The sequence below is a fragment of the Bos mutus genome, chromosome 6 (genome assembly GCF_027580195.1).
Source record: "Bos mutus isolate GX-2022 chromosome 6, NWIPB_WYAK_1.1, whole genome shotgun sequence".
NCBI classification, from domain to species: domain Eukaryota; kingdom Metazoa; phylum Chordata; class Mammalia; order Artiodactyla; family Bovidae; genus Bos; species Bos mutus.
In genome coordinates, this window is record NC_091622.1 from 113,703,170 (window position 1) to 113,715,611 (window position 12,442).

Genomic DNA, 12,442 nt, shown 5'->3' on the forward strand with positions numbered 1-12,442 from the left:
ATGTGAGTGGGTCCGAATCCACTGAGAAGAGGAAGAGGGAGACCTGGAGTTCTTTCACCCTGCCATGTGAGGATGAGAAGGCAGCCAGCTGCACACCAGGAAGAGAGCGCTCACCACAAGCTGAGCACGTTGGAGCCCTGATCTTGGCTTCAAGTCTACACAACTCTGAGAACATGAAAAGGATTGTTTTGCCACCCAGTGGATGATATTGTGTTACGGCAGCCTGAGCTCAGATGCCAGGTGAGACGACCCTCCCCTCGGCTTCCACACCACTCAGCACATAACTTGGCCGCTGTGTTGTCGCCCCTGTCTGTCTGTCCCGCATCAAGCTGTCTCCCCTGCAGGAAGGGAGACCTCCTTGCTGGATGTGACTGTCCCAGTGCTTCGCAAAGGGCCTGGCACAGAGCAAGTGATACATATGTGCAGAAGGGAGAAATTGTTTGTTGTTCAGTCGCTTAGTCCGACTCTTTGCAACCCCACGAAGTGGAGCACGTCACACTCCCGTCGTTCATAATCTCCCAGAGGTGGCTCAAACTCATGTCCATTGAGTGGATGCTGCCATCGTCATCCGGAGGACTGTTAGATCAACTTAAATGCAGAGCCCTCAGAAGGATGGAAGGCATCTTAAAAACGATGAAGCAACACTAGTGACTGCCAGTGATCTCAATCGCTTCAGCCCTGCTGGCTCGAAAGATGCTGGAGGTAGTGTGATTCAGCTCAGCATTCCCTCAACCCACATCTGAAATACACTCGTTTTCCATAATACATGTGAGGAGCGAACACCTCAATGAGGAATGAAGGACGGATTAGGAGAATCTGTGGCCGAAGCAACTGGATGCATAAGAACTGGCCGACCCTCTAAGAACAGAACTCGCTGGAAATGGACTGTAATCTGTAATCAGGAGACATGCGTGTATGTTAACTTTCTCGCAAAGAATTATTTAATAAGGGAGGCGGGGAATAGAGTGATTGATGGTTTAACTTTTAAATCCTAATAAAGAAGTCAGGGGAGACTTTTATGGAAGAGACTAGGGTGACTCACCCTAGAGGTAACTCTGGCAATGGCAGGGAGAGTGGGCTAAAGCCAGGGTGACAGTTAAGAGGTGTCTGTCGTGATGGTGGGAAGGATGCTCTGCCAAGAGACGTGTGGGGCTGGGGGATTCGAGCGCCTGAAGGATCCAGGTTACAGACCACGGTGGAGAGAAGAGTCCAGGCTCCCCTCCCGTGCTGCTTGAGTCAAGGCCTTTCTCCTCCTTCTCTGCACCCCTTCCCCCACAGTAACACACACACATGTGCAAGTGCACACTCACCGCCTCCCCACATGCCACTGTCTACATCTACCCAACAGCCCCTGTTCACATGGCAGCCACGGTGGCCGTTTAAATTCAAATTCTAACTCAAGTTAAATAAAACTGGTCTCCAGATCCACACTTCGAGTACTCAGACAGGCAGGCAACCAGAGGGCCACGCACACGGCACACAGGGAAGGCTGGACAAAGCCATCGGCCTCCACTGCTGACGAGATGGCACCGACCAGACAGGAGAGTCTAGGAGAAGGAGCACGACTTGCAAACGCAAAGAAAAACATAGAACACTGTGCGAACAGCGGCGAGGCACGTGCTTTTCAACAGAATTTACGTCACTGTCACCGAAGCCAAGCTGGGCCGACCCTTGCGGGGAGGAGGCTCTCAAGAGGAAGCGGGGGCTTCCGGGGCTGACAATGCTCTCTTCTTGACGTGGTGGTGACACTTAGGTGTTCCATTCTATGGAAAGCCATTAAGCATAAATTCATATTTTATGCACTTTTTGACAAATGTATTTCATAATAAAAGGCTTTTTTTAAAAATTTTAGTGTGGCTGGAACATAGGGCCCAGGGACGAAAGCATGAACCTGTGAAAGACCACGAGCTACTCCACGGTCCAAGGCTTGCTGACAGATTTCAGTCAGGCAGCCGATCAAGTCCTGTTTTATCCTAGAAAGACCATGCTCATGGCCGCTTGTGGGGCCACGAACCCCTCAGTGCTTAACTCACTTTCTAGAATATCAAATTCAGTAAACACTGAGTGAACAAGTCAACAGGAGAATGAAGGGCTAGATCAACCAGCAATGGGGAGATTTCATTTCATTCAGGCAACAAATATTCAATGAGCACTTCCAATGTGTCAGGCAGTGTTTTTTGCTAAAAAATTTTATTGATTTATTTTTGGCCATGCTGGGTCTTTGATGCTGTGCAGGCTTTTCTCTAGCTGTGGCGAGCCGGCTTCTCTGCGCAGGCTTCTCTTGTTGAGGAGCACGGGCTCTAGGGTGCACGGGCTTCAGCAGTCGTGGAGCACTGGCTTAGACGCTCCGTGGGACGGGGGATCTTCTTGGATCAGAGATTAAACCCGTGTCTCCTGCATCGGCAGGAGGGTTCTTTACCACTGAGCCACCAGGGAAGCCCCCAGGCAGTACTTTTTATATTTATACTTGCACGCTGTGGGATAAAGCTGTGAGAAGAGGAGGCTGGCTCCGCAGGCACACACCCTGCCTCGCTGGTCCTCTCAGCCGCCCGGACGTGGGTGCACAGTTGTGTCCTTATCTCAGAGGGAGGGAAGGGTGATGCCGGCAGAGCAGGTGACTCACCCAAGACCACATCCTGACGAAGGAAGACGGTTTTGGCTGATTCTGATTATGAACTGAAAGAGCAGACCATGCCCTGGCCACCCTTTGCATCAAGGGAGGTCCACAGGTTGAGGTCCACTCACTGAAAAGACAGTGAGTTCATGACCCGCCTTCTGCTGAGAGAGCAGGACAGATGGAATCATGCTAGAAGAATGTCAGCCAACTTCACAAACCAAGCAGTTGGGACTAAGAGTCTGAGCACGCAGGACAACACATCAGTCCCTTGGGCGGTCTCCCAGCAGAGCCCAGGGTACCTCCTGGAGGCTGAAACAGGACATCAAGGAGTCCGCTGTTGGCGCTGGAATTTATGATTTGGTGAGGAGGTAATGAGGACCCTGTGCCAAGTGAAGAAAGACATGCAGTTGGGCAGGAGGGCAGAGAGTCACCAATGATGTGTCCACACCTCTGCCACTGAGTCCAGCTCTCCTTCCACATGTGGGGGGACAGCCTCCCACTGCCTCCTTCAGCAGCCCCACATCACGTGAGGCCCAGGCCCTGGAGTGACTCTCCCGTGCCACCTTGAGGTGCTTCCACTTCTCGGCTCACCCGTTTCAGACAATGACACAGAAGCCTTTGGCACGCTCTCCCAGGGGGGATTTTGAAGACAATGAGAACCCGATCATTTTCAGGAAATGGCTTTATCTCTCCAATACCCCCAGGAGAGTCTAAAAGTTTGATCACATTCCCACCAACCGAAGTTGCCCCACTTGGGCTCTGGGTCATCCCACCCACCAAGGAGCATGCAGCATCACACCAGAGAAGGTGCCTCTCTATCGGGCTCCATCATCCCCATCCGGCTCCATCATCTCCATCATCCCCATCCGGCTCCATCATCCCCATCTGGTTCCACCCCATCTGGCTCCATCATCCCCATCATCCCCATCCGGCTCCATCATCCCCATCTGGTTCCATCCCATCTGGCTCCATCATCTCCATCAGGCTCCATCACTCCATCCAGCTCCACATCTCCATCACCTCCATCTGGCTCCATCATCCTCCATCAGGTTACATCATCCCCATCAGGCTCCATCACCTCCATCCAGCTCCATCACCTCCATCGGGCTCCATCAGGCCCAACAGTTACAGTCACTCAAGGGGGAGAGCGTGACTTGGCTATGAGAGAACAGTGTCACCCAAAGTGGACAGAGGACACTGTATCCTCTGGGGGAGTTGGGGAGTTTCTGGCCGCAGCTGAATTGTGTTAGACTGAACCATGACTCTGCTCCTGTCTTTGTTTGGAAATTCACCGTGGTAAAGAGAGGTGTGTGGATACCAAACCAAGCCAAGACCAACAGTGGTGCTTTTCACACTGTATCAACTCAGCATTCCCCTAAATTCCCTTCCCTGGATGCCTCTAGGTTAGGACTGGCCACACGGGAAGTTTGTGAATGACCTGGAAGGCAAACAGGAAACAGCTGCCAGTACACGGGCAGGTCAAGGGACTGCTAGGCATGCAGCTCTGTGGAGCCATGGTCCAGCCTCTCATGCAGGGCCCCTGTGTGGGGAGGTGAGAGGCAGAGGAGGTTTCCAGCAACCTTCCTTGCCCCCAGGCTGTGCCCAGCTCTCCTTGATGACAGCTGGCCCTATAACACTCGTCTTCCCAGGTTCCCACAAGTGCACAGGGTCGCGTGTCTACCACACACCCCTCACTCTACAACACTCATCACGGTCCTGCTTCTCAGACAAACCGGACATGACACAGAGCTCAACAAAGTTTCCCCAAGTCCACAATAAGTGAGGGGTGTGTGACCCTGGCCAGACCCGGACTCAGCCCCCTGCCACGGGTCCACTGGGAGGGGTCCCCGCCTGCAGCCAAGGTTCAGCCACAGATGCTTGGGTTAAGAAGCCCAGTGTGTGAGCTCTGCTGACCCGCTGTCTCCCCAAGCAGCAGTCCTTCCATGACTGTTTCCTTGGAATTAGCTCAACCCAAGGGGCCTGCCCGTCAGCAACTCAGGACATGACACACCAGTCAGGTGGGGATTCTTGGACCGAAAATAACCACAGGCTCCCACAGGTAAAACAAAAAGACTATCAATTTCTAGTCTTGAAAGCATGTTGGAGGAAGGGGGAGTGGAGGCGGGAGACAGCTGGGACCAAATGTCCCCAGAGCTGGGAAATACCCTCATCAAGATGTTTTTGTTCTTTATTCTCTGCTCTCAGAAAGAAAGGGATCCAATGAACAAGCCATTTAACTTTTGTGTGTTTTCTACTTAATTTACTATCTCCTGAGGCAGTTGACGCTTAAGAAATGATTTAAATGCATTTTTGCCAAATGGTTCTAAAATATTTAATCTCCAGATCTCAAGACCCAAGATTTCACAGCCCTCTCATCAGAACAATCCCTTCTCTCACTCAGACCTCATTCAGAACAATGAGGACCTTCTGATGCTGGGCTGAGCCTTTGTAGGAAGTTTCCAGAGAGAGCAGGCGTGAGTGAGCGGGAAAGGCCCCTGGGCCTTGGAGTCCAGCCCGCCTGGCTTCTGCGTGTCTCTCTTCATGTTCACAAAACATCCCAAGGGGATCTCCTGCTAACAAGCAAGCTAGATTCCACTTTGCTCTAATGGCTCTGCCATTAGCTCTATGGCATTAGCTCTAATGCGCGCTGCCAGGGGAGAGAACGATGGCAAAGCCCAAGTCTGCATGAAGCAGAGACTTCCGGTGGCAGGCAGACGGCGAGGATGAAGGAGAACATGTCTGAAAACAGTGGAAGTGGGGTGACAGGCACGGGGAGTCTCTCTATGATACGAGTTAATACTCTTTCACTCCCATTTTATCCATGTTTATGGGGAAGGCAAGTCGGGTTCCCTAAGTCAGCACACTCGGAGAGGCACATCTGCCTCATTACGAGGCGACACACGCTGCCGCCAGGGCACTTTTTGTTGTTGTTCGGTCGCTCAGTTGTGTCCGACTCTTTGCACTCCATGGACTGTAGCACCAGGCTTCCCTGTCCTTCACCAACTCCCGGAGCTTACTCAAGCTCATGTCCGTTGAGTCGATGATGCCATCCAACCATCTCATCCTCTGTTGTCCCCTTCTCCTGCGTTCAATCTTTCCCAGCATCAGGGTCTCTTCCAATGAGTCACTTCTTTGCCAAAGTATTGGAGCTTCAGCATCAGTTCTTCCAATGAATATCCAGAACTGATTTCCTTTAGGATGGACTGGTTTGACCTCCTTGCTGTCCAAGGGACTCTCAAGAGTCTTCTCCAACACCACAGTTCAAAAGCATCAATTCTTTGGTTCTCAGTCTCCTTTATGGTTTGACTCTCACATCCATACATGACTACTGGAAAAACCATAGCTTTGACTATACAGACTCCAGAGTATGAGGGGGAGAAATAAAGCCAAAGCTCTAGAAACAAACTCTAGACATCACTCCAAAAAGGTGTTCAATGCCAGCATGTCCTTCTTTCTGTGAATGTGAAAGTTGGCTGCCAATAAAGGGGCACTTCTGAGTCCCCAGCAGGAAGAGAACAGCCGTGTCGTGATAGCCCTAACTTAGGCAAAAACATTCTGGTAAAACCTGTATGAATGAAGGAAAAGAAAAGACACAGGAAACAACCTGAATGTCGGTCAACAGGTGAGTGGACAAAGAAGCTGCAGCACATCCTCAATGGAACACTACTCAGCCATGAAAGCACAAAATGACAGTATTCACAGCAGCATGGGCAGACACAGAGATCACCCTGCTCAGCGCAGTAAGTCAGACAGAGGAGCACGAAGGCCACGCGACGTCACTTGCATGTGGAAGGTAGAAGGTGGCACAAACAAACCTCTCGGTGAAGCAGCAACAGAAGCAGGGGCTCAGAGAACAGGGGCTCAGAGAACAGCGGCTCAGAGAACAGGGGCTCAGAGAACAGGGGCTCAGAGAACAGGCTGCTGGTGGCCAAGGGGTGGGGGTGGGAGAGGGCTGCATTAGGAGCTTGGGGTTAGCAGATGCAAACTGCTTATAGAGAAAAGATAAACAGCAAGGTCCTACTGCACAGCGCAGGGAACTCTACCCAGTATCCTGAGATAAACCCTAACAGGAAAGAATATGAAAAAGGACATAACGGAGTCACTTCGCTGTATAGCAGCAGTTAACACAGCACTGTAATTTGACCATACTTGAATAAGAAATAAATTTAAAAACGAAACAAACAGCTATGAGACGTCTGCTTGTTTTGTATGTATCTTGTAGACATGCCCTCCTGGCGGCACCATGAATGCAGCCTCCAAGGGATGCGCCCTGGTCAAGCTGGCGGGGACCCCACAGGCACACGCCTCAAAAGGCCACCCTCTTCTGACCAAAGGGAACACATTTCACTAGCTGAGACATGTTCCCATGGCAACGGGATTTCACTAATTTTGAGTCACAAAAAAGGACAACCCCTCTGAAATTACACAAGGTATGTGGAGGACACCTTAGACTTCTCAAAGCCCTTCCTATACTCCCTCCCTTGGGTTCAGGATCTCCTGACTCTAAACTTCCATGCTGCTGGGTATGCTCCAACTCCCCTTTATCCCAGGAAACGGGGGGCTCCCTAACAGCCCGGCCGAACAGGAGGCACTCACTTGAGGTGATGTACTCCGGAGCTTTCCCGGGACTCAGGGGCACGGCCTCCTCGTAGTAGCCTTCCGGGAGAGAGGACGTTGGGAGCGGTGGCGGCCCATTGTCGGGTGGCTGAGCGAAGGGAGGAAAAACAACAGAGCACCAGAATTAGAAGAGAATTCTGGAGTTTGACCTAACAGGCGTCCGCGGGCACATTCCTCTTTCCTCTGTAATGTCTCCACCGAAAAATAACATCATCCTACAAAGAGTTTCCCAAGTTAGGCTTCTGGCGGGGTCTCCACTGCTCACTTGCCCACGACCACCTTCTGCCTGGCCCTGGCCACGCCGCTCAATTGATGCCACTCGCCAGCCACCACCAGACACAAACTCAGGCAGAGGCTGCAGTCACTGGCCCTTGCAGAGCCCTCCCCAGAGCAGAGACGGGTATCTCTCCTCCCCTCCACCCAACGGCCCACCCCACACCACTGACTGGCCCAGGTCCCCAGGCTGACTTCCTCCTCCTAGGACCACCCACACCGGAGACCCCTGGGGGGCACAGAGACGGTTCAAATCGCCCATGCGCATCTCAGAGCAGTGCTCGTTACGTGGCAACTGAAGAGGTGAGCATGTGTGCCCTCTATCTCACCAAACCCCTCCTGTGTGTCAGGCTAACTCACAAAGCAAGGGAAGAGGAAATCACCCAGAAGCCAGCTCTAAAAGAAACTGCACGTTATTCTCTGGAGAAGGTATCTGCTCACCACTCAACCCAGTCCCATCGAAGTTCCTTGACAGACTCCGAGACAGGCAGCCTGCTTTCGAAGCCGTAACTTCACAACGTGGAAAGCTGGCAGGCTCAGGCCCATCCAAATTCTAGCTAGACCAGCTGACGCACCGGTCTCTCAAACGTGCCTGGCTACACTAAAGCAGACCCAGCTCTTCCTCCCATGAACACGTGTAGGATCTGCTGGTTCCATCCCTCCCTCCTGGACCTAAGGACAACAGAGACAGAAGGGCTGGAAATTCAACACACAGAACACCTGCTGTCCCCGAGCAGCCACGGCCCTGGTTATATGCTGCATCGGCCATCCGTGCAGGGGCCCTGCAAGGCCAGCACTACATCGCCTTACATTTCACAGACACCGAGAGGGAGGCGCAGCGTCTACAAACATCTGCTGAAAATCAGACGCTGCTACATGACAAGCTGGGGTCTTCAAGCCCGGGTCTGCCCAGCAGTGACCTTTTTCAGATTCATATTCACTCTCTTCCCCTTTCCCAACTAGTTCACACCACCCATATCCTATAAACAAACAGGAAAGATGTCACTGGGAATGGAGGAGAACAGAGGCCCCAAACTGAAGGGCAACCAAGTTCAGCTTCCAAGGAGAACAATGACCCATAGAACACGAAACTCCACCTTTTTTTTTTCCCTGTAACTCAAGCCTGAAGCCAAGAAGTCCTTTGCGAATGACTAATCGCCACTGTGGGCTCAACCCACTCCTTCCTCTCGGAGATGAAGAGAGATAATTCACTCCAGGTCATCCGCACAGCACCCTGCCCCGTCCTTGAGGCAGCGTCCCGGCCCTGGTCCCCCTGCACTCCCCTCCCCAGGCTGCTGCCCACCAGCCGTCACCCTGGGCTCTCATGCTGGAGCACATCCAGGTCCCCTGAGGGGCGGTGCTGACAGCGGAACCTGATACCCAATCCTCCCTGGGCGAGGTCAGAACAGAAGTCCACACCAGGGTTAAAAATCTCCACTCAGTGCTTTTGGTAGATGGCTGTTTGAGTCCCTGAGTGTTTTTATTAATGAAATGAGAATGCTTCAGCTTCCTCTTAGTGTGTTGAAACAGTGGAATTATTCATGTTCTGGGAAAGCATTACCAATGGCTGAATCAAACACACACTCATCAATTAGCACAGCACACTCCTTTCCAGGGCTGCTAAGGTGCGTGAGGTAGGAGCCGGCACTCAGCTAATGAGACTTCTCAGCGGACTCTCAGACCCTGCTGGTGTGCACTCCACACAAGCTCTCCGCACGTATGCTCCTAAATCCACGATTCTACTTCTAGAAATGCATGCTAAGAAGGTCAACTGGTCACATGAGCAAAAACATATAAGGATGTTCAATAAAAGTTTTTCCCTCCAAATTTTTTTTTTTTTTGATTGTGTTTTTCTTCCCCTCCAAATTTAAAAGCAATCAAAATATTCCTTGAGATGAGACTGTTCAGGTGTTCCAACACAGCCACGCGCAGCCATTTAAAAGGAAGACGGTGCACGCCCGCAGTCATTTACTTGAAAAGTCTCTACTGGACGCTGTTACATGAAAGAAAATAGGTGCCTGTTAGCCTGTCGGAGCTGTGCTTATGCGGACCTCTACACTAAGACGGGTCACTCTCCAAAATGCTAACACAAGGTTACGGCTGTTTCATGCACATCTGTAGAGCTTGAATTTTCTTTGGGGTTTTTCTATTTGTTTGCTTGCTTGCTTTTGTTTTTTAAGCAGTACCTTGCGTAGTTCTCTGACCAGGAACTGAACCCGTGACCCCTGCATTGGAAGTGCACAGTCTTATAACCACGGACTGGCCAGGGAAGTCCATTGAATTTTCTGTATACTATTGTTTTAAAAAGAAAAAAAAACACAAACGTGCATTTTGAAATCACACACCTCAAAAAATAATATTTCTAGAGAAGCACCCTGCCTCTCCAAAGAGGATCTCAAGCTCCACCCCCAAATGCCACTGGTTCTTAAACTTCTGCCTCAGGGGTTACAGACACGGGCAGAGGTGACGGTTTGTTACAGGGCAGATGCGGGAAGAGACAGAGAAGACGAGGACCACGGTTTAGCGCCACTGCCTTCAAAGGGAAGGCTTCCTTCAGATCCTTCCGGTAGGTCAGAAGTCACTGGACTTGCTGGAGGAGACTCCTGAGAGGCCCTTGGACTGCAAGGAGAGGAAGCCAGCCCATCCTAAAGGAGATCAACCCTGAATATGCCCTGGAAGGACTGACGCTGAAGCTGAAGCTCCAATACTTTGGCCACCTGGTGTGAAGAGCCAACTCACTGGAAAAAGTCCCGATGCTGGGAAAGACTGAGAGCAGGAGAAGGGGGGACAGAGGATGAGATCACTGGATGGCATCATCGACTCGACGGAGATGAGTTGGAGCAAGCTCCAGGAGATGGTGAAGGACAGGGAAGGCTGGTGTGCTGCACGCAGTCCATGGGTTCGCAAAGAGTTGGCCACGACTGAGCGACTGAACGACAAGATGGCACAAATACAATGATTATTTTGCTATTATTTCAGCAAAATAACAATATTAACTACTATTCACAGACTGCCTTCTGTGTGCCACACGCTGTTCTGGAAGACTTCCTGTATCTTTTTTCTTGCTCAGAAGACAACTCTGAGAGGTTAGTGTTTTCAATATAATTTTGGAAACAAGGAAACTGAGGCTCAGGGGATGATAGACGTCGCCCAGCGTCCCTGGTATGGCCGAGCTGCTTCGTGGAGAAGGAGGAGCCAGCTGGGTGGGCACTGCGGCAGTGAGAATGCATCCCTGTGTCAGGACCGAGGCCCAGGCACCTTTCACTGCGGTGGCCGAGCCATGTAAGATGCAGGGAAAGCAGCCAGCCTTCAAGGTTGCTGGGCGCAACCCGAGGCGTCCAGCCCCTGCAGCTCCGTGGGATCTGCCCTCTCGTCCCCTCGGGAGGAAAACGCATCGGCACTGCCTCTGTCTCCACTCCCACTCCTCCGCTCCCCTCTCTCCCCTACTGCACTTTCCCGCCCCACCACATTCCCCTCCGCCAGCCCCAATTTATCACTCAGGCCCTTGTACCAGACAGGCCAGTGAACCAGAAGACCTGACTTCAGCAGAGAAAAACCCCAGCTGAGAATGTGGAAGCTCTCTCTGACTTTAATTCTATACACACAGGGGTACGTCCAGATTCTGTCTTTCTGGTTATGGTGATTAAAATCCTAAGTGAAGTTGTGTGATGGGCCCAGCACACACACGTTAGGAAGAACAAGTGTGCAAGTTTGTGCAGGCTCAGTGTATCCAACTCTTTGTGACCCCCGCGTGGGCTGTAGCCCGCCAGGCTCCTCTGTCTGTGGGATTTCCCAGGCAACAATCCCGGAAGAGGTTGCTACTTCCTTCTCCAGGGGATCTTCCTGACCCAGGAACTGAACTCGTGTCTCCTGCATCTCTTGTATTGGCAGGTGGACTCTTCAGTAGCAGCCGAAAGATAGGATCTGACAGAAGAGAAGAGGGCCCACGCTAGAGCCATGCATTGGCAAAACCCTTTTCCGCCGGCACGAGGACAGCACCCCTGACAGCATCAGCTAAGCTTCATGACTGTCAACAGGGAACAAAAGTTTAAGGTCTAAACTGCAAAACGTGGTTTCAACACCAACGTCAAGAATTTCGAGTATGGGCCTTCCCTAGCGATCCAGTGGTTAAGACTCCATGCTGCCACTACAGGAGGCATGGGTTCAATCCCTGCTCAGGGAACTACGGTCCTGTGTGCTGCTCAGCAGAGCCAAAAAAATTTAAATTTTTTTTAAAATAAGAATTTTGAGCAGGTACTCTTCTTGGTAAAGTAAGGTTTTTTTTTTATCCAAATGACAACCCATTCCCTTCTGATCACTATTTAATTTGCATTCCAAGAGCACTTGAGAAAACACTGGGAAATCATCCATGTGTATTTTCTCAAGTTTTATTTACACACAACTCTGAATGAGAGGCCGTGAAGCCTCTTTCTCGTCCGCTCCTCCTCCACCAGGAGGCAGGGAGTGGGGAGAGTCCTCCAGCCATGCCAACAGGACACGGGACAGGTCCATGATGAAGATGCCGTAGGGATGAGACGCAACGCCAAACTCTGAGGTTTTCAAGAGACAAGGAGAAAAGAAACGGGATGGGTCACATCCACCAGAAGGATCACATCTGACTTCCCTGGGAATTAAATGATTGTGTTTTAAATCTCAGGCTTAGTCTCCACTCTGCAACTGGTAAAATAACTAATTTTGTCATAATAATCTCAAAGAATCTCATGATCCCATCTGTCAAACACAGAAAACGAAGTTGCTATGAAAGTACTTTAGGAAGGACGAAATGCCATCCAGCCAGGTGGTAGGGGCTGGGACCAAAACCTCAGTTTCCGAGAGACAGGAAGTAGCATGCCGGCTCCTGGGGCTGGGGGCGGGGAGCCCTGTTCACTGGGTTCCGAGAGACAGGAAGTAGCATGCCGGCTCCTGGGGCTGGGG

General features: G+C 51.3%; 1 protein-coding gene across 4 annotated transcripts in view; it reads right to left on the reverse strand.

The window, feature by feature from the left end:
- The window catches only part of AFAP1 (actin filament associated protein 1), a 144,901-nt gene that overhangs the window by 68,067 nt on the left and 64,392 nt on the right, over positions 1-12,442 (reverse strand). For all 4 annotated transcript variants that reach the window (XM_070372760.1, XM_070372761.1, XM_070372763.1 and 1 more), the window contains one exon: positions 7,214-7,322. In XM_070372760.1, coding sequence (XP_070228861.1) covers positions 7,214-7,322 — 109 coding nt within the window. The remainder of the gene's footprint in view (positions 1-7,213; positions 7,323-12,442) is intronic.